This window comes from Pistacia vera, unplaced genomic scaffold, assembly GCF_008641045.1.
Source record: "Pistacia vera cultivar Batoury unplaced genomic scaffold, PisVer_v2 Contig284, whole genome shotgun sequence".
Taxonomy (NCBI): Eukaryota; Viridiplantae; Streptophyta; class Magnoliopsida; order Sapindales; family Anacardiaceae; genus Pistacia; species Pistacia vera.
The window spans coordinates 871894-898696 of NW_022196095.1; the positions used below are offsets into that span (position 1 = coordinate 871894).

Here is a 26803-nt window from a genome sequence, read left to right on the forward strand (position 1 = left end):
AAACTAAATATGATTAGTTTCTTGGAATTTAAATTTGACACAATGTTTCAATGAGTAGTTATTTTTTAACTATTCAATTACAATTGATAATAAACCATAAATTTAAGTTAAAATAAGTTAAACCATATAAACGTATGAATTTATTTATTCAAATACCCAAAAAAACAAAAAATTGTTTATTAAAATAGGACAAAAAAATTGGTGACGCTGACGCAAAACAAAAGCAGAAGAAAAATGAAATGACATCATCAGCGCTGAGCAGGGACTTCTCCTCTCCTCACTCCTCTTTGTACATGTACATAGCCCATTGGGCCGAAGTGAGAGAGCGGGTAGGCTATGCTATTTCCCAAAGAAAAGCCCAAGCCAGTGGCCCATTATCATAGCTCAGTCCACTAATTTTCATATATTAATTCACAAAATTAAAAAAAAAAAAAAAAAAAACAGAATATAGAAACTGTGAACGGGTTTCTCTTTCTCTAACACAAATCTCTTGTTGATGTTGATTTCGCTCTCTTACGAAGTAAGGAATGGTTTTAATTTGTGATATTGGCTTATATTTGTGAGTTTATTTGCTTTATTTTCTTTTCCAATGATAGTCAAGAAGCGGCATCAACTTAAAATTAGGCATTTTGGTTTCTGATAGTTCGAACGGAGTTGCAATCACTAATTCACAAAAGAGTTGAAGTTTCATTTTCTATATAATTAGTTTATTGTATTAGATTCTCCTCACTTTCAGCATTTTAAGGGTTTGTATTATAGACGAAGCTTTGTTGATTGTTTGCCATTTTCATTTTGTTAATCTTGTTTGCAGTGAATTATAAGTGTGAAGATTTTCTGATTATGCATTCTCAAATTTTTCTTTTTTATTGTGATTGATTGTGAAGGATGAATGGTGTTTTGAACATTTTGTTCCCAGAGTTTTCTGACATCCCTTAATTCATACCATTTCTTTGTATTTTTTATTTTGTTTTATCCTATAAGCGCAAGACTATTTACAAGTTTTTGTAGTAAGCTTGGCTTACAAAATTAATTAGGGTTGAGGTGAAGGAGGTCAAATGATTCGATGCACAATTTAATATTGAAAATATTCTACAGGGAAAATCAGAGAGCCCACTTGTCCACAATTGGTTCAATTTCAGCTCCAACTCAACTAGAATATGACAATGAGACACAGAGCTGTGGCAACATTGCTGAATCTGTTAAAAAGCCTAAGGAAGGGGTTTCCAAAAGCTAGTCCAAATCAGCAATTGCCATCATTGAGACGTGCTTTCTCTCTATATGATCAAATCAATCTCATCGATAATGTTCCTAAAGATCAGCTCCGCTTTCAAGGGTTTCCTGTTTTCTCGATACCTTTCTCTTTCTCTCGCTCTTTCAATATATATAAAAACTAGTCTTCTTTATCAAAATCTTCATATTTAGTATTGAAGATATATTAGTTTTAGCTTCAGTCAGCTCCAGTCCAGCTCATCAGTTTGACTGCCAGCTCAGCATACTAATTTGTAGAATTGGTTAAAGTTGTGTTAGTTTATTGGTGTAATAAGTTTGTTACGATTAACCACAGTTAGTGTACTCCATTTATTTGTAATTTTTTTCTAGATCTTGAATAAAATTCTTCTTCATTAAACTCTTTGTAGAGAAGTTAATATAGTATCAGAGAGCTAGGTCTCGATCTTTGAATTAGAGGAAGAAGATGGTTGAATTCGTTCATCAATCTTGGTCGATTTTGTTTTGATTCAAATGCTCCAGGTTAGTAAGCTGGAAATTAGCTTCTATCAGTTGGAAATTGAGTTGAAATCTAAGTCGAAAATAGCTTGTTTTCAAGTTGAAATTTGTTAGATTTGTTTAACGGCAAGCTTTGTTCATTTCAAATTGATTGTCAATTACAAATTGGAATCTTCCTCTTGTTTCTTCCGAAGCCTAAAATAGTGAGTTACTGAGGTTTTTTCCTTCACAATGGCAAATACTAGTTCTCATATAGATCCAAATTCCCACTATACATACACTCTTCAAACACACCTAGTACAATGCTGCTGATAGAGCAACTCACAAGTACAAAAAATTATGGTATCTAGAGTAGAGCTATGATAGTTTCACTACAAGCCAAGAACAAATTAGGTTTTGTAAATGGAACATGTAAGAAGCCATCAAATTCAATTTTAGGCGCACAATGGGAGAGATGTAATTCTCTTGTCTTAGCTTGGATTTTTAACATAGTTTCGAAAGAAATCTTCAATGGAATTGTGTATTCCACCAGTGCACATCAAGTATGGCAGGATTTGCAGGAGCAATACCACAAGGTGGGTGGAACTAGGATTTATGGAATTCACCGGGAGATTGTCAATGGCACACAAAGCACTATGTTAATGGCGAATTATTATAATAAGTTGAAGGCATCATGGGATGAGATGAGTTCTATGATCAGTTTACCACCACCGGACAGTGAATTAGCTAAGGCATACTTGGAACACTTAAAACAACAAAGGCTATTGTAGTTCTTAGTGGGGCTTAATGATACATATTAGATGGTAAGGAGTCAGATACTCTTGATGTCTCCATTACCTTCAGTTAAACAAGCTTACTCGATTATCAGTCACGATGAGAGTAAGAGGATTTTGGTGGGAGCTAATACTGGATCAGATGTGACAACTGCTTTATATGCACAACATACACAGAAGAATTCTAAGTACAAAGGCAAAAAACCCTACATAGAATGTGACTTCTGTCATTTGCCAGGTCACAAACGAGACACCTGTTATAAAATACATGGGTATCCAACTGACTTTAAAGGAAAGATGAATAGATCAAAGGGAAAATCATCTGCTAATCAAGCACAATCACAATCTATTGTCCAAGCGCCTACTGTCTCTACTGATTCTGAGAAGGATTCACTTGGAACAATCTTCTCAGCTGAGCAATATTCACAGCTTCTTCAGCTGCTCGGCAAAGAAAATGTGTCAGCCTCAGCAGATGTAGCAGGCATTGCCACATCTACTTCTCTTCTTTCTTGTTACAATGAAATTGAAAATTGGATAATAGACTCAGGGGCAACATACCACATGACCAGTAGATTGTCAAGGTTGAAATCTCCTATTGACATGGATTCTAGCCCACACATTTATGTTGGCCTACCTAATGTTACAAAAACTAGGATTAGACACACTGGTTCTATTCATTTGGATGAAAGAATTAGTCTGGATTGTGTTCTGCATTTGCCGGATTTCAAGTATAACCTGTTTTCATTTTCCAAATTCACTACCTCTAATAACTATGCTATTACATTCTACCCTGATTTTTGCTTAATCCAGGACCTCTGGAGTGGCAAGTTGAAGGGGATTGGTAGACAAAGCCAAGGCCTGTATTTCTATGCTCCTTGTACGCAGTCCATTCTACAAAATTCCTATGACATTCTTGCATTGGCCAAAAATGATTTCTACTAATACTGTTTGTAATTCAGTAATGAATAATGTTTCTAGTTTTACTTTGCAAAAATGTTTCTCTTAATTCATGTACATATTTCCATGTTTGGCATCAAAGGTTGGGACGTGTACTAAATTTAGTTTTTAAACAAATGTTGAAAACCTTACCAGTTGATGACTCTTTTCATTGTACAATTTGTCCATTAGCAAAACAAACTCGAATTCCTTTTCCATTAAGCAAAATATTTCAAACAATGCTTTTGATCTTTTACATTTAGATGTATGGGGACCATATAAAATACCTACTTTTGGCAATGCTAGATATTTTTTCACAATTGTGGATGATTGCACAAGGATTACTTGGCTTTTTTTAATGCAATTCAAATATGATGTATTTCAAGTGTTACAACAGTTTTTAAATATGGTCCAAAATTAGTATCATGTGATTCCCAAATGTCTTAGATCAGATAATGGGTTAGAGTTTTTCAATAAAAATTGCCAAGAGTTGTTGCAAAAGTTAAGTATTCAACATCAAAGCTCCTATGCTTACTCTCCACAACAAAATGGTGTTGTGGAAGGAAAGCATAGACATATCTTACAAGTGGCCAAGGCATTGAAGTTCCAATCCAATTTACCACATTCACTTGGGGTCATTGCGTTAAAACAACCATTTATTTGATTAATAGATTTCCCACCACAGTGTTGCGAGGTCTTTCTCCTTTTGATTTTTTTTTTTTTTTTTGGCAAATCTCCTTCACTAGCACACTTGAAAGTATTTGGTTGTTTAGCTTATTCTACAATTCTTCCTCCTACGGATAATTTTTTTCCAAGATCCACCCCATGTGTGTTTGTAGGAGATTCTTTAGAAAAGAAAGATTATTTACTGTACAATTTGGATACACATGCTATTTAGGTCACTAGAAATGTTGTCTTTTATGAGCATGTCTTTCCATTCAAATTATCCACTACTAGTAAGACTGTCTTTCCCTTAGACATTTTCTTAGAAACTGACTCATCTGAACCCTATCCACAATCTGGACAATTCTCTACTCCAATCACAGAACCAGATGTGCCCTCTAGTTTACCCTATAGTAGACTCCTCTGCTACAGCAACCAGCCCTAATCTTGCACCTAATTCTGCCAACCTAGGAGCACCTCCTCCTGTGTCTTTAAGAAAATCACAAAGAGTCTCCAAACCACCCATTTGGCCTACAAATTTTCACTGTCCTACACTTCCTTCTTCCTCACAAACTCATCTAGTCAAGTATCCAATTTCAGATTGCCTTTCCTATGACCATCTTTCACCTCAATACCAAGTTTATCTTAGCAAAATGTCCAGTTTGACTAAACTTGCCAGTTTTTTTTCAAGCTTCCAAAGATCCTAACTAGATTGAAGCTATGTCCAACGAGATCAAAGCCTTAGAAGACAATCACACCTAGTCCTTGGTTCCTTTGCCTCCTAGTAAGCATCCAACTGGATGTAAGTGGGTGTACAAATTGAAATATAATGCTGACGAAACCTTGGAGAGGTATAAGGCTAGATTAGTAGCCAAGGGTTATACACAACAAGCAGGGATTGATTATGAGGAAACATTTTCCCCTATTGTGAAAATGGTATTAGTGAGGACTATTTTATCTCTTGCTTCCATCTATGATTGGCCATTGTATCATCTTGATGTAGATAATGCTTCCTTACAAGGGGATTTAACTATGGAAATTTTTATGACCTTGCCTCAAGGATTTCATAAGCCTACTGCCCCAAACATTGTTTGCAAATTGAACTAGTCATTATATGGTTTAAAGCAAGCTTCCAAGGCCTAGAATTTTAAGCTTACTATAACCTTAGTTCAAGGAGGTTTCTCTCAATCTAAGTCTAATTATTCTTTATTTGTTAAGAAGCATGATACTCAAATGGTGGTAGTTTTAGTCTATGTAGATGATATAGTAATTACGGGCAACAGTTCAGAGTTGATAGCTCATACCAAGAAATTGCTTCATTCTCATTTCAACCTGAAAGATTTAGGTCTATTAAGATACTTCCTTGGTTTAGAGGTAGCAAGATCAACTAAGGGCATCACTGTTTGTCAAAGAAAGTATTCTTTAGAATTGATTTCCACTAATAATTTATCTAGAGCTAGGCCTTCTCTTATTCCTCTTGATTAGCATAAAAAATTTACTTCATCAAATTATGACAAAAAGTTTGCTATTTTTGGGGATCCTCTACTGCCTGATGCTACCATTTATCAACAACTCATTGGAAAGCTTCTTTACTTATGTATGACACGTCCAGATTTGAGCTATTCAGTTAGTTTATTAAGCCAATTCATGCATGCACCTAAGGTGTCTCATATGCACGTTGCCTTGAAGATTGTTAAATATATTAAACATGCTCCTAGTTTGGGCTTATTTTTCCCATCTGATAACACAGTTCAGCTTAATGCTTATTGTGATTCAGATTGGGCCTCCTATTTGATTACTTGGAGATTAGTCACTGGGTTTTGTGTGTTTTTGGGGAAGTCTCTTTTGTCTTGGAAGTCTAAGAAGCAAATTATAGTCTCAAGGTCTTCTTTAGAGGCAGAATACAGGGCCATGGCTTCTACTGTATCTAAAATTGTTTGGCTCCGACAATTATTTTCTGATCTTGGTTTTCCTAGTTCAGCTCCTATCCCTCTTTTTTGTGATAAACAGTCAGCTTTGCATATAGCCTATAATCCCATGTTTCATGAACATACCAAGCATATTGACATTGATTGTCATATTGTTCACGAGAAGATACAAGCTGGTCTTATTCAGACTAAATATGTTCCTAGTAATGAGCAGAGGGCTGATATCCTTACTAAATCTCTTGGCAGTCATTTACATCATCATTTTCTTTCCAAGATGGGAGTGTTTAATATTTATCACTTAACACCTTGAGGGGAGGTATTGAAGATATATCAGTTTCAGCTTCAGTCAGCTCCAGTCCATCTCATTAGTTTGACTTCCAGATCAGCATACTAATTTGTAGAATTGGTTAAAGTTGTTGTGTTAGTTTACTAGTGTAATAAGTTTGTTACAGTTAACCATAGTTAGTTGAGCTGAGTTAGTACTTAAGTAAAGTGTACTCCATTCATTTGTAATTTTTTTTCATATCTTGAATAAAATTCTTCTTCATTAAACTCTCTGTAGAAAAGTTAAGATTTAGCTTAACTTCTTTTATCATTCGTTTTTCCAGCTACACTGACACTAGCTTCACGGTGAATGGCGTACATTATGAAGGTAGCCTACTCTATGTTGGAAATTTGCTTATGTCTTGGACTCCCAAGAAGTTCTTTGAGATTACTGACAGGGGAATACAGTTTGAGTAAACAGATATCGAACCCTAAAGAATAACTAGTTATCAACTACCAAAATAAACTATCCTATTACTATTTGATCAATCAAACCTTTAAGGAATGAATCAAACTAAAATTAACAAATTAAAAGAAAACTAAAAACTAAAAGGAAACTGAATTTATATAACACGTTGGTTGTAAGGCAATAAGACTAAACCTAGAGCACATGTTTCACACCAATTTACTCCTATGTATTGATAATTAATGCTAACAATGTTAAGCTTTTTCTACAATCTAGAATTCCAATAACTTTCTCTTGAACAATTACCGAATTAACCATTTATTATTAACCCAAGATATCTCTAAATTGGATTAAAGTTTTAAGAGATCATTACGCACTATGAAATTTACCAAAGCCTCATAGATCGCGGTAACCTATCTTAAGCGTTTGCTCAATCTATGATTTTATTATATTAGATTAACTAGATTTATCTTTCAATCTCAACCTAGTCCATTAAATCAATCAACTCCTAGGCTTAAAAAGAAGCAGTAAGAACCATAATAAAACTTAGAAAAGATATGCTTAACAAACATTAACAAAAATCCATCAATACATATTCATAAATTGGGCTACATCTTAGCCCTAAAAACTATATTTAGTTCATAATTGAATGAAAAGAAACAACCATTGTAAAAATAATAAACATGAGATAAATATAAAATTAAAAGAAAACTCCTCTAATTGATAATCCAAAACTCCAAGAATGGATGCTTTGATCTTCCCAATTACGGCTCCTCTTCTTTCTCTAGTTTCTCTTACCTTCCAATCTCCTTCAAAACTAACTAAAGACTTTTATTTATAGTGCTAGGGTTTGTGGGTTGAACAGGAAGAAGTTTAATGCAACTAAAACAAGTGAAATTCAGACCAGGCTTTACACTGCCCATATAGGCCCACTCTCCAATGGCAATCGTTCTTCCCATCCAACGAGTCCATTATCTTTAGAATTCAAACAAAGTCATAAAAAGAAATTGTAGCTCTCTGAATAAGCTTTCCAACCTATAAGAATCGTCTAATTTCGATTTCTATAGCTCAAGTTATGATCAAACCATTGAAGCATGTTCATCTTTGAAGAAATTCCAAGATTCGAATCTCATCTTTCAAAACACCATAACTTTCTCATTTCAACTCTAATCTGTTTGTTCCTAGCCGTCACCAATTTAGTCACCAACAATTATAATTTATGACCTGAAAATACTCAAAATACACATATGATCCCATAAAAGGTATTTATGAAATAATTAACTTAAATTTCGCATTTAAAACTAATTTTCCCACAAATAATCTAAATAAATTACTAACTAAACACGTATTTTCAAGCTCGTATCATTGCTCCAAATAGGTATCCATATACCTTATTTCTTTTGCTTCAATAACTCTATGGAAGCTGATTTTTATGTGCTATTATTTGGATCACAATGAATACAACTTACATATCTCCAACAATTTCATTAAGATACATTTGCATATGATAGCCACAGGATTTATTATTATTATTTTTAGTAAGAGCACAAGATATAAAATTAAAAATAGTCTTTGAGTTCTTTGAATGACTGATTATGACAAAGTGTTTCGTGTAGAGTGGGAATCTAAGCTTGTAGTGAAAAGTAAGGTAATTGTGGGAGGAATGTATTTATCTCACATACACTTCTATTTTTGACTTTATAATTTTCATCATAGACATTGAAATGAAAGATATTTCAGATACAGCCTTTTCACTTTACCAAAATAATGATATATCAGAAGTGCTGCTTTTATTGATGTCTCATTGTTGGATATTATTGTCACGATAGCCTATAGTTTAATATATATATATATTTTTTTTTTTTTTTTTTTTTGTTGTGAGACATACAGAAAAAATAAAAAGGTCGATCATCTCAGATGTTGATTTATTCTCATAAGATTATCTCCCAATGGATTGCTTGAGAGTTTTCTGCTGCAACTTCTTTTAGCTTGAAAGAGAAGTCATTTATGTTTTTCTGAACTGGTACCTAATGTCGAATTATTTTTTTTATCTTGTGCAGCTTATCGATTTTCCAACTATTGCGTCCAATTCCAGGTGAGATTCCAAACTTTATCTTTATGAAGAGGAAATATGATGCTGAACTGGAAAATTGATAATACTTTCTATCCCAATAATCTAATCTCCTGTTGGAGGTTGAAAATTATTTTATCAGGTTATATCCCTTGAATACTAAAAGTTGTGACATGCCCAACCTTTCCACCACTAGTTTTGTGTACTTAATCCTGGCAAAATCATTTTTTTTTTTTTTTTGCTATTAAATAGTTGAAAGTGCTTTGGTTTAAATTTTTCTTGCTCTCAGACTATTTGATTAATAAATTTTTAGTATCAGATCTTGGTTGGGGGGACTATCTTTGATGTTATTATGTTATATCTCTCTTATTTATTTTGTTGCTGTATCTCGAGGACTGAAAAAAAAATGTTTTTTTTGTTCCCCATTTCACTGAACTTTCATTCATGATAATTTGTTTTAGAAATTTTCGTTCTTGGCTGTGGAAGGCACATTGAACCTGTGGATTCTGAACTTCGGCGATTCATTTTGTCTACTGGCATGAAGTTAGGAGCCGTTGACTCGGTATTTTCTAGTTAGCTTGTGGAATTTTGAGATTAGAGATGTTGAAGCTTAAAGAGAGTATTGGGGAGAAAGAAATAGCATGAAAATTTTATTAACTGAACTTTTTATTGACACAACTTAAGTATCAAAATACAGCTGACTTCTCTTTATATATGCAGAGAAGTTCAGCTGAAGTTCTACAAATAAAGAGAAGAAAAGGGAACTGGTCAAAACGACACAGTTTTCGTAAAACTGAATCTGAAGTTTAAAAACGACAGTGTTTTAGGCTTTAGACTTGGCCCAGGTTTGCCTTACTGACAGCCGCCCTCAAGCTGAACTACTTTGTAGCTTCAGCTTGCCAATTCAGCTTGTAACTAACAGCCTCCCTCAAGCTGAACAACCTTGTAGCTTCAGTTTGCCAAAAAAAAAAAAAAAAAAAAAAAAAAAAAAACAAGAAAGGCAAGACTTAAATTCTGCTTTTGCCCTGTAACTGTAAATCTAAGACATTCCTTAAATTTGTTGAAACGTAAATTCTGCAGACATTCTTAAATTTGTTGAAACATAAAATCTTCTTCTTTTGAATCTTCTTAAATTGCTGCAATGGTTGACCTTCTTCGAACTGGTAAGAATTCAAGCTAATAACTAGCTACTACCTGTTGGAGACCCCTGCCTGTGAACTACTGCAATAAACTAAATAAGCAATTTTACACAACATAGTAGAATCAAACTTCAGTCAGTTGCATCCGACTTGAGTAAACTAAGAGTTCAGGAGGCTAAGAGAACTTCTGAGCAGCTGAGATTTTAAGCAGATCAGTAACTTACAAGCTGAAACACATCAATGAACCACCACATAATGCCAACATTAATTAATCACTGCTTTAGACAGCAGCAACTCATTGCTTCATTGTAGCTAATACTACAGCTCTTCATAGGATTTCAATAAAAGAAAAGAAGCACTATAAACATTTAATCAACATTTTAATTGCAACACGATTTAACAGTCAACTTTGCCTTTAGTTCTTCAAATTGAGCAGCAGGAAGAGGCTTGGTGAGTATGTCTGCAATTTGCAACTTAGAAGGTACATACTGAACAGTAATCTTATGAGCTAATACTTGTTCATGAATATAGTGAGTGTCAATTTCTATGTGTTTGGTATGAGCATGAAAGACCGGATTCGAGGCCAAAGCTCCAGCACTCACATTGTCACACCATATGACTGGAGTTTTGTTGAAGGATAGTCCTAATTCAGTAAACACAGTATTTAGCTAAGCAATTTCAGTGGATGTGTGTGCAAGTGCCCTATACTGGGCTTCAGTAAAGGAAAGAGCCACTACTTTTTGTTTTCTAGAGCTCTATTGGATTAAGTTGGGACCTAGAACACACAATATCTACTAGTTGACCTCTATCTTTTATATTACTTCCCCAATCAGCATCAGCATAACATTCAATTTGAAGAGAGATAGCATGAGTGATTTTTAGCCCATGGTCTTTAGTACCCTGAATATACTGCAGGACTCTATTGCAAGCTTCCCAATGAAGGGTGGTAGGAGCTTGTAAGAATTGACTTAACTTATTAACCGTAAAGCTCAGATCTGGTCTGGTTAAAGTTAAGTATTGTAAAGCTCTTACAGTACTCCTAAACAGGCTAGGATTAGAGAATAATTCACTATCTTCTAGAAACAGTCTTGCACTAGTAGCCATAAGAGTGGAACATGCATTGGCTTTTAACATATTTGTCTTGGCAAGCAAATCAGTAGCATATTTGGATTGTTTTAAATGTAAACCAGTGGCTGTTCTTGTTGCTTCCAACCCCAAAAAATAATTGATTGAACCAAGTGTCTTGAGTGCGAATTGGTCATTCCTGCACCAATTGTTTTATATAGGACAGATCTTAACCAGTTAACAATATGTTGTCAACATAAACTAAAATGTAAACAACTTGACCATTTTGATGAAGGATGAACAAACTCAAATATGATACAGAGTTAATGAAACCTTTCTACAGAAGAGCTTGTTTAAGCTTATCAAACCAGGCCCTTAGAGCCTGCTTAAATCCATAAAGGGCTTTATTTAACTTGCAAACTGAAGTTGGTTGTGTGGCATCTTCAAAACCAAAAGGTTGAGTCATATAAACCACTTCATTTAGTGTACCATTGAGGAAAGCATTGTTTACATCCACCTGCTGGATATCCCAATTGTTTGTCACTGCCAAGGTAAGGATAATTCGTATTGTGGAAGGCTTGATTATTGGACTAAAGGCTTCAAAATAGTCGAGGCCGGAGGTTTGTTAAAAACCTTTGGCTACAAGCCTTGCCTTATACTTTTGGAGGGACCCATCGGCATTGAAATTTGGCCTAAAGATCCACCTGTTCCCTACAACATTCATTTCCAAGGAGAATGGGACAAGGGTCCAGGTATGGTTGGCAATTAGAGCATCATATTCTACTTGTGTAGCTGATTTCCACTCATTGCTAGACAAGGCTTCTTGGACAGTGCTTGGTTCAGGCATTATGGGGAAAGCAACTAGTAATGTTGTTTTGGGAAGAGCAGCAGATTTGGCTTTTGTAATCATGGGATCCGTGTTTGTGGGAACATCTAAAGAGCTTGGAATGACAACAAACTTGAAAGGATTCATATCAATTTCAATGGAACAGGATGGTTCTGGTCTGTAAAAATCGTGTATGGCTGGTTCTATTCTTTGATAATTGTGTAGAGCTGTTTCTGGTTTGGAATAGTTGTGGAGGGTTGGTTCAGGTTTGTGAAAATTATGTAAGGTCTAATAATATGGTGAAGGATTATGGAATAGGGTCGAATGATATGGGGAAGGATTAGGGAGTTGTGAAGTTGTTAGGTCTATTGTGATTGTACCAGGCAGTGTTTTTGATGGCAGAGATGCAATGGATGATGGTGATTGATAAGATACAGGCGTAATAGATGGAGAGGAGAGTGAATCCTTACCACTTTTTGGAGGAGAATCATTTAAAGAATAGGCTACTCCAGGAGGATCAAAGCTAGCTGAGCAGGAGGGATTATGAATGGAAATGAAGTTGTTAGAGTAAATGCCTTAGAGCCAATCAATTATTGTAAAATTGACTCTGTAATAAATGTTTATTTATCAATAAAAGGCATATTCTTTTATATCGTGTATGTAATGATATATGTCCTTAGGATGATAGAACCGTGATGAGGATATCAAGTGTTTCAAATATTGATAGTGAGAACCCTATGATCACATATGGTGGTCATTCTAGAAACGTCTGCAGCCCCAGTATTATTCTGATCAAGGACACATATAATACGGTAAGACTATCATAGTGTTGAACGACCTTGTCAAAAGGCAGTGACTGATCTCACTTGTCAAGGTTGTTTGCCGACAACCTGGTGCAACACATGGGTGCCTATTAGAGGCAAGTTCACTGGACAGACCCATCAGAGGATTCCATATGGATGGTAACCCTAGTGTTTATGGAATAAATCCTTTAACGGATGGTGGCGCATGTGATCCTTAGACTTGATATCACCGGAGCACCTTTTGTACCAATTGGTGTAGTTTGACTCTAACCTAACATAGTTCTATTCAGAGCTATCACTATGGTAGTGATTGACTATATTGAGAAGTGTATCGAGACTATGGTGGATTGACAAAGGATTCATCACTCTTAGTTACGGGAGAAGTTATTTCATTGGGTAATTCAGTAAATGGCAATGACACTAAATCTGTGGCCACAATGGGATTGAGTTGATGCTCAATCCAATTTAATATTCTTGTCATTGGTCCAGTAACTGAATACAAACATGTCGAGGATATCTAAGGTTGACGCTATTTCTGTACCTCAGTCTCGATGAGATAACAGTTGATGAAAGGATTTTATTGCACGGTAACCAAACTGTTGACAAGCTACGGTTTCTTTGAATCCGAATCTATCGGGTGGCCATGATGCCTTGCTAGGGGCCAATCTTGGTCTGTGTATAGTGAGACGATTAATTGGTGTTAATCGCGATACTACTTATTGCCGATATGATAAGGAGCCTACGGGTTACACACTTAGAAGATAATTTAAGAATCAATTTGTGAGGAGGGTATTTTCGTCTTTCAAGATGAAATGGTATTTTGCTAATCTCATAGTACAATTAAATTTGCTGAGGTTGTTGCTTGTATATAATTTTAATATTAAAATTAAATTAGTGAGATTATATTTAAATACATCTCTGTATATATTTAAATGAATTATTATTATTAATTAAATGTTATTATATTATTATAAATTAATTGATTTTAATTATAATAATAATTAATTAATTAAAATACCATAAATAGTGTGTTTGGTTGCAAGGGTGAACTAGGGTTGGAGCCCATGGCTATTCTTAAGTGGAATAGGGTTTTAATTGTTACACTATATAAGTGCAACTTAAAAATTAAAACTAGAAATTATTCATTCAATTAAAACCCTAGCCACCCTCTCTCTCTCTCTCTCTCTCAAGAAGAAAACTTTTCTTGTTCTCCTATCTCTCTCTCTCTCAAGAAGAAAACTTTTCTTGTTCTTCTTTCTTGATTCTTGAAGCCCTTGATTGTTCTAGCAAAATAATCAAGGGTTATGCGGATTATCTTCGTGTGGACTTCCCTGAGTGCAATCCTACTTTGGATCAATTGGCAAAAAATCACGTGAACAATAGACAATGAACAGTAATTGTGAACAGTGTTCCTATCCGAAATCAGAGATATTCAAAGGAGCCTCCAAGCGTATGTAAGTATTCTAATCCTTGAATGGATTTACTTTATACAGATTTTTGTTTATAAACATGTAAACAGTATAATCTATACTCGAATCTAGGCAAGAAAGGAAATTGATTTACCTATTAAATTTTTGTTTTTCGCTGCGTATGGTAGATCAATTACTTACAGTGGTATCAAAGCCTCGGGTATTAGATTATATTGTTTAATTGATGTTTGATAACATGTATATTTGTTTGATAACATGTTATTGCATGATTTGAAGTGTTTTTTTAAATCTGGAACAATTTTGTATGTGGAATGTCTTAATTAATCAATTGATTAAATAATGTGTTGATTGAATGTGTATTGGTTGGTTGGTGTCTTGGTTGAGTGTTTAAGCATTCAATTTGATTTGGATCCATGTCATTATGTGAAAAATTGCAAAAGACATTACTATGCCTGATTCACTGTTTTGCGGCATTAGCCACCGCGAAATAACACTTCGCCACGGCGAGATGCAAAAAGTGAATCTGGCTACGGCAAAGTAAACCTTCGCCGTGGCAAAATTCCAGAAAAGTAGATCTAGCCACGGCCAAATAAAACTTCACCGCGGCATAAAACTCTCTGGAACGATTTGTGTTTTCTGGCGGGAAAATAAAACTTCGCCGCAACGACCATGTGTGCATGAACTTCGTCGCAGCAGGAAACCTACTGTTCCATTTTTGCTTTCCATTTTTCGCACAGGGGCTAAATTATAGTTTTTTGAACCTTTAAAGCCAATATTCATTTTGTACGTTTAAGGTAGTAATTTGATAATTCAACCCACCCAATTCAAAAATTGATTGTTTTTTAATGTATGCAATGTTTTTGTTTGATAATTGCATGGTGCCCGGTACATGAGCCTTAGACCTATTGTTTATAGGGTTTGTTGTAATTTTTATAAACAAATAGGACCTACGTGTCCTGCCTCTCTCTCTTAAATCTCCATGTATTTCTTCTCCTCATCTCACTCCCCTCGTATGTAATGCAAGGTTTCTATTTTATTGATGTAAATTAGAATATGATTTTTATTATAAAATTATTTGTAATGATTATGAAGAAGAAATGAAGGAGCTATGAAGAGGAATAACTTGAAGACCCAAGATTTACTTTTAAACCCTAGGTTAACCTACGATTCCTCTAGGCTTAAGAAAATCGGTTTTAGTGGGCCATGTACCGACACGTTTAATTTTCTTTTAGAATGCATGCTAAGGTTGAATGTTCAATAACATGTCAAATAATGTCATTCTAACAAAGATAATAATCTGGTGAGACATTAAATAAAAACCCTCAAATAAGATATATTAAGTCACGTATGTCTTCCATCACCATGGTTTTAATCAAACCATTGTTTGTCGAAACCTTGTTCACTACAACGAAGGGTACACTTCTACCAGTAGGAGGTTAAAATTCATTGGAGTTTTCCTTAATGATGATGAGCTGACTTAAAATGACAGTTTTGCTTGTTCGCCACAGCGAAGGTTGATAAACACGTTATAGGCATAGTAGAGAAGTACACATGTTGAGTGTACACGGTGACATGTAGTGTTCACTCTAGTGATACTGGGAATCACACTTGAGGATGATGGCTAGGCCATTGGATTGTATGATTGGCTTGTTGGCTTACTTCACATTTGAGGTTGGCAGTGGGAGCTATCAACTGGTGTGGATTAAGTTTGTTGGCCTACCTAATCAACCCATTTTGGCTTGTTCGCCACAGCGAAGGTTTGAAATAGGCCAGATGGGATTTCAGTCCACTAGGAAAGCCAATAGGCTTTCCCGTCTTAATAGTGAGGGCTATTGGCTTGAGGAAAATAGTGGGAGTATTTTTTTTAATAAAAGACCATATTAAGAAATAATAAATATTATATTGACTTTACTTTTTTGAATTGTAAATTCACTTAAAAATGAGCATTATGAACCTGCGACCGATAATCGAGAAAGAAAACAGGTTGGATGGATCTAATTTTTCATATTGGTATCGTAATCTTTGGATTATACTTTAGTCTGAAAAGAAATTGTATATCCTTGATAAGCCATACATGGCTGAGCCTGATCCTGATGCCACTCAGGATGTAAAGGATACTTATCAAAAGTTTTTTTATGATGCTGATGGCGTTCAATGCTTAATGTCAGCATCGATGACACCAGTGTTGCAAAAGCAACATGAGAATATGGACGCTACTGCCATTATTCTACACCTCAAGGAGCTTTACGAAGGAAATGCCCGACGTGAGAGGTACAAGATGTCAAAAGCACTGTTTGGAAGTCGTCTGGCCGAGGGAGCCCAAGTTGCCCCTCATGTGCTCAAAATGGAGAGGCTTGAGACTTTGGGGTTTGAGTTGGATGCAGAATTAAAAGTGGATTTAATTATACAATCCTTGCCTGACTCTTATGCACCGTTCATAATGAACTTCAATATGAATGCTATGGTGAAAACCCTGTCGAAGCTTTTGAACATGCTAAGGACTGCATAGCAAGACTTGAAGAAGTCCAAGCCTGTTTTACTGGTAGCTGCCAGTAAAGAAAAGGGTAAGGGCAAGGGAAAGGCCAAGGCCAATCCCAAGCCCAAGCCTAAAGGACAGGATGCTCTCAAGCCTGCGGGTGATGTTGGGAAAGGTGGGAAGGTAGCCTGCTTCCTATTGTGGCAAGCTTGGCCACTAGATGAAGCACTGCAAGGCTTTCCTCGCAAACAAGAAGAAGTCAAATGCTTCAACTTTATGTATGTTTATGATTGAGATTAACTTCTCTCCTTCAACATCTTGGATCATTGACACAGGATGTGGTACTTACATTTGTACTGATGTGCAGGGACTAAGGCAGAGTAGATTGCTCACCAAGGGAGAAGTGGACCTATGAGTTGGAAATGGAGCACATGTGGCTGCATTAGCTGTAGGGACTTATTGTTTGTCTTTGCCTTTGGGCTTATTATTAGAATTCAAAGACTGTTATTTTGTACCTGCGATTTCTAGGAACATTATTTTAGTATCCGCTTTAGATAATATAGGATATTGTTTTGAGATTTCTAATGGATTTTTGTCCTTTAGTTTGAATGGTATTCTATTTGCAATTGCAAGGTTATATAACAGATTATATGTTCTTGATTTGAACAATAAGGATATTCTCAACGTTGAAACTAAGAAAGCTAAACATAGTGAACAAAACCATACATACCTCTTGCATTGTAGATTGAGTCATGTTAATCAGACCCGCATTGTAAAACTTCAAAGGGATGGAGTTTTGGACCCTGTCGACTTCCAGTCATTTGAGGTTTGTGAGTCATGCCTTTTAGGCAAGATGACCAAGTCACCTTTCACAGGACAAAGTGAAAGGGCTACTGAACTATTAGGCATCATCCATAGTGATGTATATGGTCCACTAACAGTTGAAGCCAGAGGTGGATATTCCTACTTCATCACATTTACTGATAATTTCAGTAGATATGGTTATGTCTACCTCATGAGACATAAATCTGAAGTCTTTGATAAGTTCAAAGAATTCAGGAATGAAGTACATAATATGTTAGGCAAAAGTATTAAAGCTTTTCGGTCAGATCGAGGAGGTGAATATTTAAACTTAGGGTTTTCTGAATACATGAAGGAATGTGGGATAATATCACAACTCACCCCTCCATATACACCCCAACACAATAGAGTGTCTGAAAGAAGGAATAAGACCTTACTTGACATGGTTAGGTCCATGATGAGTTTTAGTGATTTACCTCCATCATTCTGGGGTTATGCACTAGAGACTGCGATTCACATTATGAACCGTGTGCTGTCAAAGTCTGTAGACAAGACTCCATTTAAACTGTAGAATGGGCGAAAGCCCAATTTGTGTTATCTAAGGATTTGGGGTCGCGAAGCTTATGTCAAGAAATTGACTTCGAACAAGCTAGGCCCAAAATCCTACAAATGTATATTTGTGGGGTATTCTAAAGATACCAAAGGATACTATTTCTACCATCCAGAAGAGCACAAAATTTTTGTTGCTCGTAATGGTGTCTTCCTAGAAAAGGAATTTTTCTAAAAAGTACTAGTGGGAGAAAAGTAGAACTCGATGAAATTCTAGAGCCACAAGATATACTAGACAAAGAACGGGAAGATGTGTCACAAGCAGTGGTTGAACATCAGGAGGAGGTTACTCCACAACTTATGGATCAAAGTGAACCACCTCAAGTAGCACAAGAGCTACGTAGATCTGGGAGAGTATGCCATAAGCCTGAGAGATACGGTTATCTCATGACTTAACATGGTGATGTACTTGTCTACCAAGACAGTGAACCCAGAACCTACGAAGACGCTATATTGGATCTAGATTCTATTAAATGGCTTGAAGCCATGAAATCTGAGATGGACTCCATGTACCAAAACCAAGTATGGTCTCTAGTGGAACCACCTGAAGGGGTAAAATCCATAGGGTGTAAATGGGTCTTCAAGAAGAATACTGACATGGATGGCAAGGTGCACACTTATAAAGCATGACTGGTTGCCAAAGGTTTTAAGCAAATTCATGGTATTGACTATGAGGAAACCTTTTTGCTGGTTGTCATGATTAAATCCATCTGGATTATGCTTGCAATTACTGCATATCATGATTATGAGATTTGACAAATGGATGCCAAAACGGCTTTCGTGAACGGAAACCTTGAAGAGGATGTGTATATGACACAACCCGATGATTTCATTCTTGATGGGCAAGCTGAGAAGGTATACAAGTTGTAGAGATCCATTTATGGATTCAAGCAAGCTTCAAAGAGCTGGAACATTTGTTTTTGATGAAGCAGTAAAAGAATTCGGTTTTATCAAGAACGAAGATGAGCCCTGTGTTTACAAGAAAGTGAGTGGGAACGCAGTGGCATTCCTAGTGTTGTATGTCGATGACATACTTCTGATCAGGAATGATATACCAAACTTACGATCGGTAAAGACTTGGTTATCCAAGTGATTCTTCATAAAAGACTTAGGAGAAGCAACCTACATCCTCGAAATAAAGATCTACTGATATAAATCACATAGGTTGCTTGGCCTAAGTCAAAGTACATACATTGACAAGGTACTGAAGAGATTCAGTATGGAAGAATCTAAGAAGAGATTTCTTTCAATAGACACATAGTGTCTATCTCTCTAAGGATATGTCTCCTAAAACACACAATGAGAGAGATAGAATGAAGAGGATCTCATATGCGTCAGTAATTGATTCCATCATGTATGCCATGTTATGTACTCGGATTGATGTCTCATGTGCGTTAAGCACTTGTAGTAGATATCAATTGGATCCAGGTAAGCATCACTGGATAGTTGTCAAGAACATCCTTAAGTACCTGAAGAGGACTAAGGACTTGTTCTTGGTTTATGGAGGAGAAGATGAGCTCACTGTAAGAAGATATAGTGATGCTAGTTTCTAAACGGAGAAAGATGATTATCGATTGCAATCAAAGTTTGTATTTTATCTCAATGAGGGTGTAGTGAGCTGGAAGAGCTCCTAGCAAAGCACTATAGTAGACTCTACAATGGAGGCTGAGTATATTGCATTATCTGATGCAGCCAACGAGGCAGTCTGGATTAAGAAGTTCGTCATCGAACTTGGTGTGGCTTCCACGATTGTTGATCCGATAGATGTCTATTGTGACAACAATGGAGTAATTGCTCAAGCAAAGGAACCACAGTCTCACCAGAAGTCCAGACACATACTAAGATGTTTTCATCTCATTAGAGAAATGGTTGAGAGGAAAGATGTACAGATCAGTAAAGTGCATACTGATGACAATCTTGCCGACCCACTGATGAAGCCTCTGTCACAATAGAAGCATGAAAAACACTTAAGGTCATTCGGTATTAAATAAATGAATGATTGGCTATAGTGCAAGTGGGAGATTGCTAGAGTAGGTGCCCTAGAGCCAATCAATTATTGTAAATTTGGCTATGTAATAAATGTTTATTTATCAATAAAAGGCATATTCTTCTATATCGTGTATGTAATGATATATGTCCTTAGGATGGTAGAACTATGATGAGGGTATCAAGTGTTTCAAATCTTGATAGTGAGAACCCTATAATCACATATGGTGACCATTCTAGAAACGTAAGTATGCCCCAGTATTATTCTGACCAAGGACACAGATAATACGGTAAGGCTATCATAGTGTTAAACAATACTGTCGAAAGGCAGTGACTGATCTCACTTGTCAAGGTTGTTTGCTGACAACCTGGTGCAATGCATGTGTGCTTACTAGAGGCAAGTTCACTGGACAGACCCACCAGAGGATTCCATATGGATGGTAACCCCAGTGTCTATGAAATAAATCCTCTAACGGATGGTGGTGCATGTGATCCTTAGACTTGATATCACCAGAGTGCCTTCTGCACCAATTGGTGTAGTTTGACACTAGCCCAACGTAGTTCTATTCATAGCTATCAATATGGTAGTGATTGGCTACATTAAGAAGTATATCGAGACTATGGTGGATAGATAAAGGATTCATCACTCCTGGGTACGGGAGAAGTTATCTCACTGAGCAATTCAGTAAATGGCAATGACACTAAATCTGTGGCCACAGTGGGATTGAGTTGATGCTCAATCCAATTTAATATTCCTGTCATTGGTCCAGTAACTGAATACAAACATGTCGAGGACATCTGAGGTTGACACTATTTCTATACCTCAGTCTCGATGAGATAATAGTTGATGAAAGGATTTGATTGTACGGTAACCAAACCGTTGAAAGGCTGCGGTTTCGCTGAATCCGAATCTATTAGGTGGCCATGATGCCTTGCTAGGAGCCAGTGTGTGTAGTGAGACAATTAATTAGTGTTAATCGCGATATTACTCACTGTCGATATGATAAGGAGCACCTATGGGTCACACACTTAGAAGATAATCTAAGAATCAATTTGTGAGAATGGTATTTTCATCTTTCAGGATGAAATAGTATTTTGGTAATCTCACAGCGCAATTAAATTTGCTGAGGTTGTTGCCTGTATTTAATTTTAATATTAAAATTAAATTAGTGAGATTATATTTAAATGTATCTCTGTATATATTTAAATGAATTATTATTATTAATTAAATGTTAATATATTATTATATATTAATTGATTTTAATTATAATAATAATAATTAATTAAAATACCATAAAGGGTGTGTTTGGTTGCAAGGGTGAATTAGGGTTGGAGCCAATGACTATTCCTAAGTGGAATAAGGTTTAATTGTTGCACTATATAAGTGCAACTTAAAAATTAAAACAGTAGAAATTATTCATTCGATTAAAACCTTAGCCACCCTATCTCTCTCTCTCTCTCTCTCTCTCAAGAAGAAAACTTTTCTTGTTCTTCTTTCTTGATTCTTAAAGCCCTTATTGTTCTAGCAAAATAATCAAGGGTTTTGTGGATTATCTTCATGTGGACTTCCGTGAGTGCGATCCTACTTTGGATCGATTGACAAAAAATCACGTGAACAGTAGATGATGAATAGTAAACGTGAACATCAGACTGTGAATAGTAATCATGAACAATGTTCCTGTCCAAAATCAGAGATATTCGAAGGAGCCTCCAAACATACGTAAGTATTCTAATCCTTGAATGGATTTACTTTATACATATTTTTGTTTATAAACATGTAAACGTATAATCTATATTCGAATCTAGTCAAAGAAAGGTAATTGATTTACCGATTGAATTTTTGTTTTCCACTGCATATGGTAGATCAATTACTTACATAAGGGAAAAAATGTAAGTGCAGTGGAAGAGGACTCAAGTGAGGAAGATTAGACAGGTTTAACAATGGTGAAACAAGAAGAAAAAGGAAATTCATGCTCATTGAATCTAACACTGGGGTGATAAAGATTCGACCATCTGAGCTAAGACACTTATAACCCTTATGAATCAAACTATATCCAACAAAGACACACTTACTTGAATGGAAACTAAACTTATGTTCATTGAAGACTCTTAGGAAAGGGAAACAAGCACAACCAATGACCTTCAAGGTATCAGACACAGGTGGAAATTTAAATAGTAATTGATAGGGAGATGCATGTTGCAGTACATCAGTAGGCATTCTATTTATTAAGTAGCAGTATCAAAAGAAAGCCACCAGAAATGTAAAGGCATAGAGGCATGGGCTAATAGTTTTAAACCTATTTCTACAACATGCCTATGCTTTCTTTCACTCTTTCCATTTTGTTGATGGACATAGGCACAAGAATATCTAAACTAAATTCCCTTACTGGATATATATGGCACTAATCCCTTATACTCGCCTCCTTGATCAGATTGGATACACTTAAGCTTATAACCAAATTGTCTTTCAGCTAAATAATGAAACTTGATGAATGTAGATCTAACCTCAACCGTAGTTCTAAGAGGAAATAGCCAAGTAGACCTACTGAAGTCATCTAAGAATTGCACATAATATCAAAAGCCTTCAGTTGAGGAAATAGGTGTAGGACCCCATATGTCACTATGGATGAGTTCAAGAGGAAAATTAGCTCTAGAATGTGATTTGGGAAAGCTAGTGTGATGCATCTTTCCTAATTGACATGCATCACAGAATTCAACAGGATGTAAATTCAATTTTTGTAGTGAATGATGCATGATTTGATTGTAAACCTTACTATGGGGGTGATCTAGTCTTTGATGCCAAATCAATGAATTAACACTATTGTTTGTAGTAACAAGTGCTTCAGCGTGAGAGGATGAATTGTCTAAAGACAATTGTTTATTATTTTGTTTAATAATAAAAGCAGAATTTAACAAAGCAGCATCAGAAAAATCATTCATATGGTGTTCTTTATTAGCAATAGCAGATTTAATCACAATGCTATACTTAAGATATGCATTAGATAAATCATGTTGATGATATTCATTAGAGATATCAACCTTAGAACTTTCATCAGGTACTAAGACATTTGAAAGTGAAACTGGAAATTTATTTTTATTGCAAGAAGATTTAACATAAGTAATGTCATTATTAACAGTGATGAAGTGATCACTTGAGCATTCAACATTATTCGACTTCTCTAACATTGATGATTCTAAAGGTTCTTCTACTGAATACTGAACTTGTTTAGACACTGCACAATTACCAGAAGGTAAAGTTGGGAGTTTGACTTGTGGTGAGAGTGAGGGTTGAATGGACATACTAGAAGGTAGCATCAGCCGATTTAGCCCTTCTTTAAGATCTCCTTCGAGTAGCACAGTCTTGGAAATTTTGTCTTTCATAACACAGCAGTTAGAATTGAACTCAACAACCACATTATTATCCTTTGTAAATTTTGAAATGCTTAGTAAATTCTTGGTGATTTTAGGTACACACAGGATATTTTTAAGATATAAACATTTGGATTGTAAGACACTAGGTAATGAAGAAAAACTAGTATGAGAAATGTTTAAGAACTCACCATTTCCTACTTGCAATTGATCTGTACCTTCATATGGTTTGCTGGCATTCAACTGAGCTAGATCAGAGGCAATGTCGTCTGTTGCACCTGAATCCATATACCAAATAAGATCAGTAGGTGTTGCTAAGTTTGCAAAGGAAGTTGACATATTTGGGAAGTGTTGTGGAGGCATATTTGGGTACTGTTGCATAGTCATAGTAGGAGACTATTGGGACTGCACAACAAAGTATGCTTGTGAGCCTGATGGTGACTACTAGATTGTGGCAAAGTGAGCTTGTGAACCAGATGACATCTGTTAGCTTGGGAGACCAATAGGACCAGATGACATCTACTGGCTTGGAAGACCAATAGGACCAGAGTGTCCAGAGTGTCCTAAACTTCCATAAGAACCAGGATTAAATTGTGGAGATAATGAGCCTACATACGGGTAAGGACTTGGCCTTGCAAAGTGGGAATTTCCAGTTTGATAGTTTCCATTGCTGAACTGTGACTGAGATGGAAACATTCCTAATTGAAATCCTCTAGAATAGGCTGAGTCATATCTGTGGAACATTGGACAGCAGTATGTCCTGGTTTACCACACACTTGACATATAGGTATGCCTATATTGTTAAATCTACCTCTACCTCTACCTCTACCAGAATTATTAAACATTGCAGGTCTGTAGGCATTCTAGGACATATCAATTTGAGAATCAGGCAATTGCATCGAAGCATTTTGAGAGCTAAAATGAGGTACTGAATTTACATGGAAAGGATAAGTGGAGTGAGGTTGTTGACTCTGTAAACTATGTACAGCATTCAAGGTAGGTCCATTAAACACTGGACCATTCTCATGTTTCACGGATGATGTTAACCGATTTCCAGTAGCTATAGTGGCTATGTTGGTTGAACTGTTTGAGAAGACCAAGGTATTGAATTTTTCCAGCCTTATTTCATATTTTTGCAGCAAAAACTTTGCTTCTTACAAGGAGACAGAATCCACTTTAGACTTAATACGTGAGGTTAAATTCACAACAGCCGCATCATACTCAGGGCCAAGACCATCTAAGACATACTAGAGAAGATCCTCATCTGATATGGGTTGTCCACTAGCAGATAAACTATCGGCAATCTCCTTTATTTTCTTGAAGTAACTATTTATGCTTAAGTCCTTCTTATGAGTATTTTGCAACAAATTCTTTAAGTGCAAAGCTCTAGCCTTAGAATCAATTTCAAATTCATTCTCTAAGACAAACCATATTTCACTTGAATGATGACATTTAGAGACATGGTCAAACATACTTGCTAACAGCCAACTAACCAAGATTCTGTCAGTACGTTTCCAAATGACATAAGCTAGATTAATTTCCTCTGTAACTACATTTTCTTTGTCTATAGTTTCACCAATAATTCAGAGTTATCTTTCTTGGTACAAATGAGTGGTGGAGGACAAGAAATTGTACCTATCAAGTGGTCTTCCAATGCATGAGCACCCATGGCGAACAAGACTTGCAACCACTAGAATCGATAGTTGTCAAGAGTGAGCTTAGGTTTAATCACTTGTAGGCTGCATGAGAACACAGGCGAAGCAAAATTGCTAGAATTGCTGAAGTTATTCAACATCTTGTCAGTGTTAATGAACTTAGAAGGATCGAATTTAGCCATTGACATTTGTCAAAGCTCTAATACCATGTGGAATTTTGAGAGTAGAGATGTTGAAGCTTAAAGAGAGTATTTGGGAGAAAGAAAGAGCACGAAAAATTATTTACTGAACTTTTATTTACAAAACTTAAGTATCAAAATGCGGCTAACTTCTCTTTATATATGCAGAGAAGTTCAGCTGAAGTTCTTCAAATAAAGAGAAGAAAAGGGAACTGGTCAAAACGACACAGCTTTGGTAAAACTAAATCTGAAGTCTAAAAATGACAGTGTTTTAGACTTTAGACTTGGCCTAGGTTTGCCTTACTGACACGGCTTATGTTACTTTCCGGCTCTGACTAATATTTTAGCTTGTTGTAGTTTTATTTCATGTTAGTCCTATATCATTGATAGGGTTTCATAAAGTGAGGTTGTTGCCAAAAACCTTCTCTAGATATTTACTGTCAAATTAAGGAAAGAAAATATTTGTAGAATCACTAGTGTATGATTAAAGCTATGGGAATTCTCCCATGATTCAATTATCTGTTAGTTGTATTGGAAATGACTACATAATAATAGGGTTCTTTTGAGATGAAGGTATTATATACACATGAATTGCAATGATTTAACGCAATGAGTCACACTGGAAATTCTATAACCTAACATCCCATGGCTATTAGAAGTAGATATTGCTATCCGTTGAATTAGTAGAAGTTGTTTGGTATTGGAGTACTTGTGTTTTCTATGTACAATGTTCCGTATTGTTTTTTCCATAGGAACCAACTGGAATTTTAACTTGAAAATAGTGGTGAGAATGATATGCCTTAATACTATAATAATGATTTTCTATGCCTTTGCTGTAGAGAAATGCTGCATCAACTTACAACATATTGAATGAAGAAGGTCGGATTGTGGCTCATGTGCTTCTTCCTTATGGAGTTTCTTCATAATGCATAGATCCTACTTCTAAGATGTTTTAGCGGCAGCCTACTGTTTGATGCTAGATATCCTTGATCTGTTGATGCGTTGTTACAACTATTGTTGGAAGCCATTTTAAACTACATAATCCCTAACTAGGAATTGGTTTAATGACTTGTAAAGTTGGAAAGGTTTTTGTCGGTTGAGTTAAGGCGATGTTGGTGTTGAATGTCACCATAATCCTTATCTTGATAATGCCTTTTTTATTTTTTATTTTTTTTTTATTTTTTTAACTATTGAAATATCTTATTCTAATTTCTAACGCAAAGATCAGCCATTGATGTGTGGAGGGTTAGAATATTACATTTGTAAAGAATCTTCTTTGAGACGATGATATGATACGAGTTTTCAATTGCACGACAAGCAAAATGATGATGCCTTTGATCCGATTATTGATCTTTCGGTTTAGGGTGGTCAAGATGTATTTGGACTTCATCCAGCTCCTCCATAGCTGGTTGGTCTAGCTCGGCTCCTACATGCAAGTGGGACTATAGTTTCTACATGGTCCCTCGCTTGGTCTTGAAGGCGTTCTGATAGCAATCTCTAGAAGTCTTCTGGTCTCCGTGAATTTCCTTTATTCCCCACTTAGTTGGGAACCAAACGGTCTAGTGGAAAGTGGAGGGGATGGACTGCATGCCATGGATCCACGACCGACCGAGGATCACATTGTAAGGAGAGGGGGCGT

The 26803-nt window shown here is 35.9% G+C and overlaps 1 protein-coding gene across 1 annotated transcript; it reads left to right on the forward strand.

Moving 5' to 3' along the window:
- The first annotated feature begins 891 nt into the window (after positions 1–891).
- On the forward strand, positions 892–26096 carry LOC116134198 (NADH dehydrogenase [ubiquinone] 1 alpha subcomplex assembly factor 3). The gene is made up of 5 exons (XM_031419874.1): positions 892–1333; positions 6634–6756; positions 8816–8850; positions 9288–9388; positions 26004–26096. The coding sequence occupies exons 1-5, from the start codon at positions 1158–1160 to the stop codon at positions 26088–26090; spliced, it is 522 nt and encodes a 173-aa protein (XP_031275734.1). The 5' UTR covers positions 892–1157; the 3' UTR covers positions 26091–26096.
- Positions 26097–26803: the final 707 nt, after the last annotated feature.

What these genes read in the sequence shown, in the direction of transcription:
- LOC116134198 (XM_031419874.1), top strand. Translation starts at nt 1,158, where the DNA reads ATGACAATGAGACACAGAGCTGTGGCAACATTGCTGAATCTGTTAAAA. An exon ending in ATTACTGACAGGGGAATACA is followed by an intron (nt 6,757 to 8,815) that starts GTTTGAGTAAAC and finishes TATCTTGTGCAG; the next exon opens with CTTATCGATTTTCCAACTAT. An exon ending in ACTATTGCGTCCAATTCCAG is followed by an intron (nt 8,851 to 9,287) that starts GTGAGATTCCAA and finishes AATTTGTTTTAG; the next exon opens with AAATTTTCGTTCTTGGCTGT.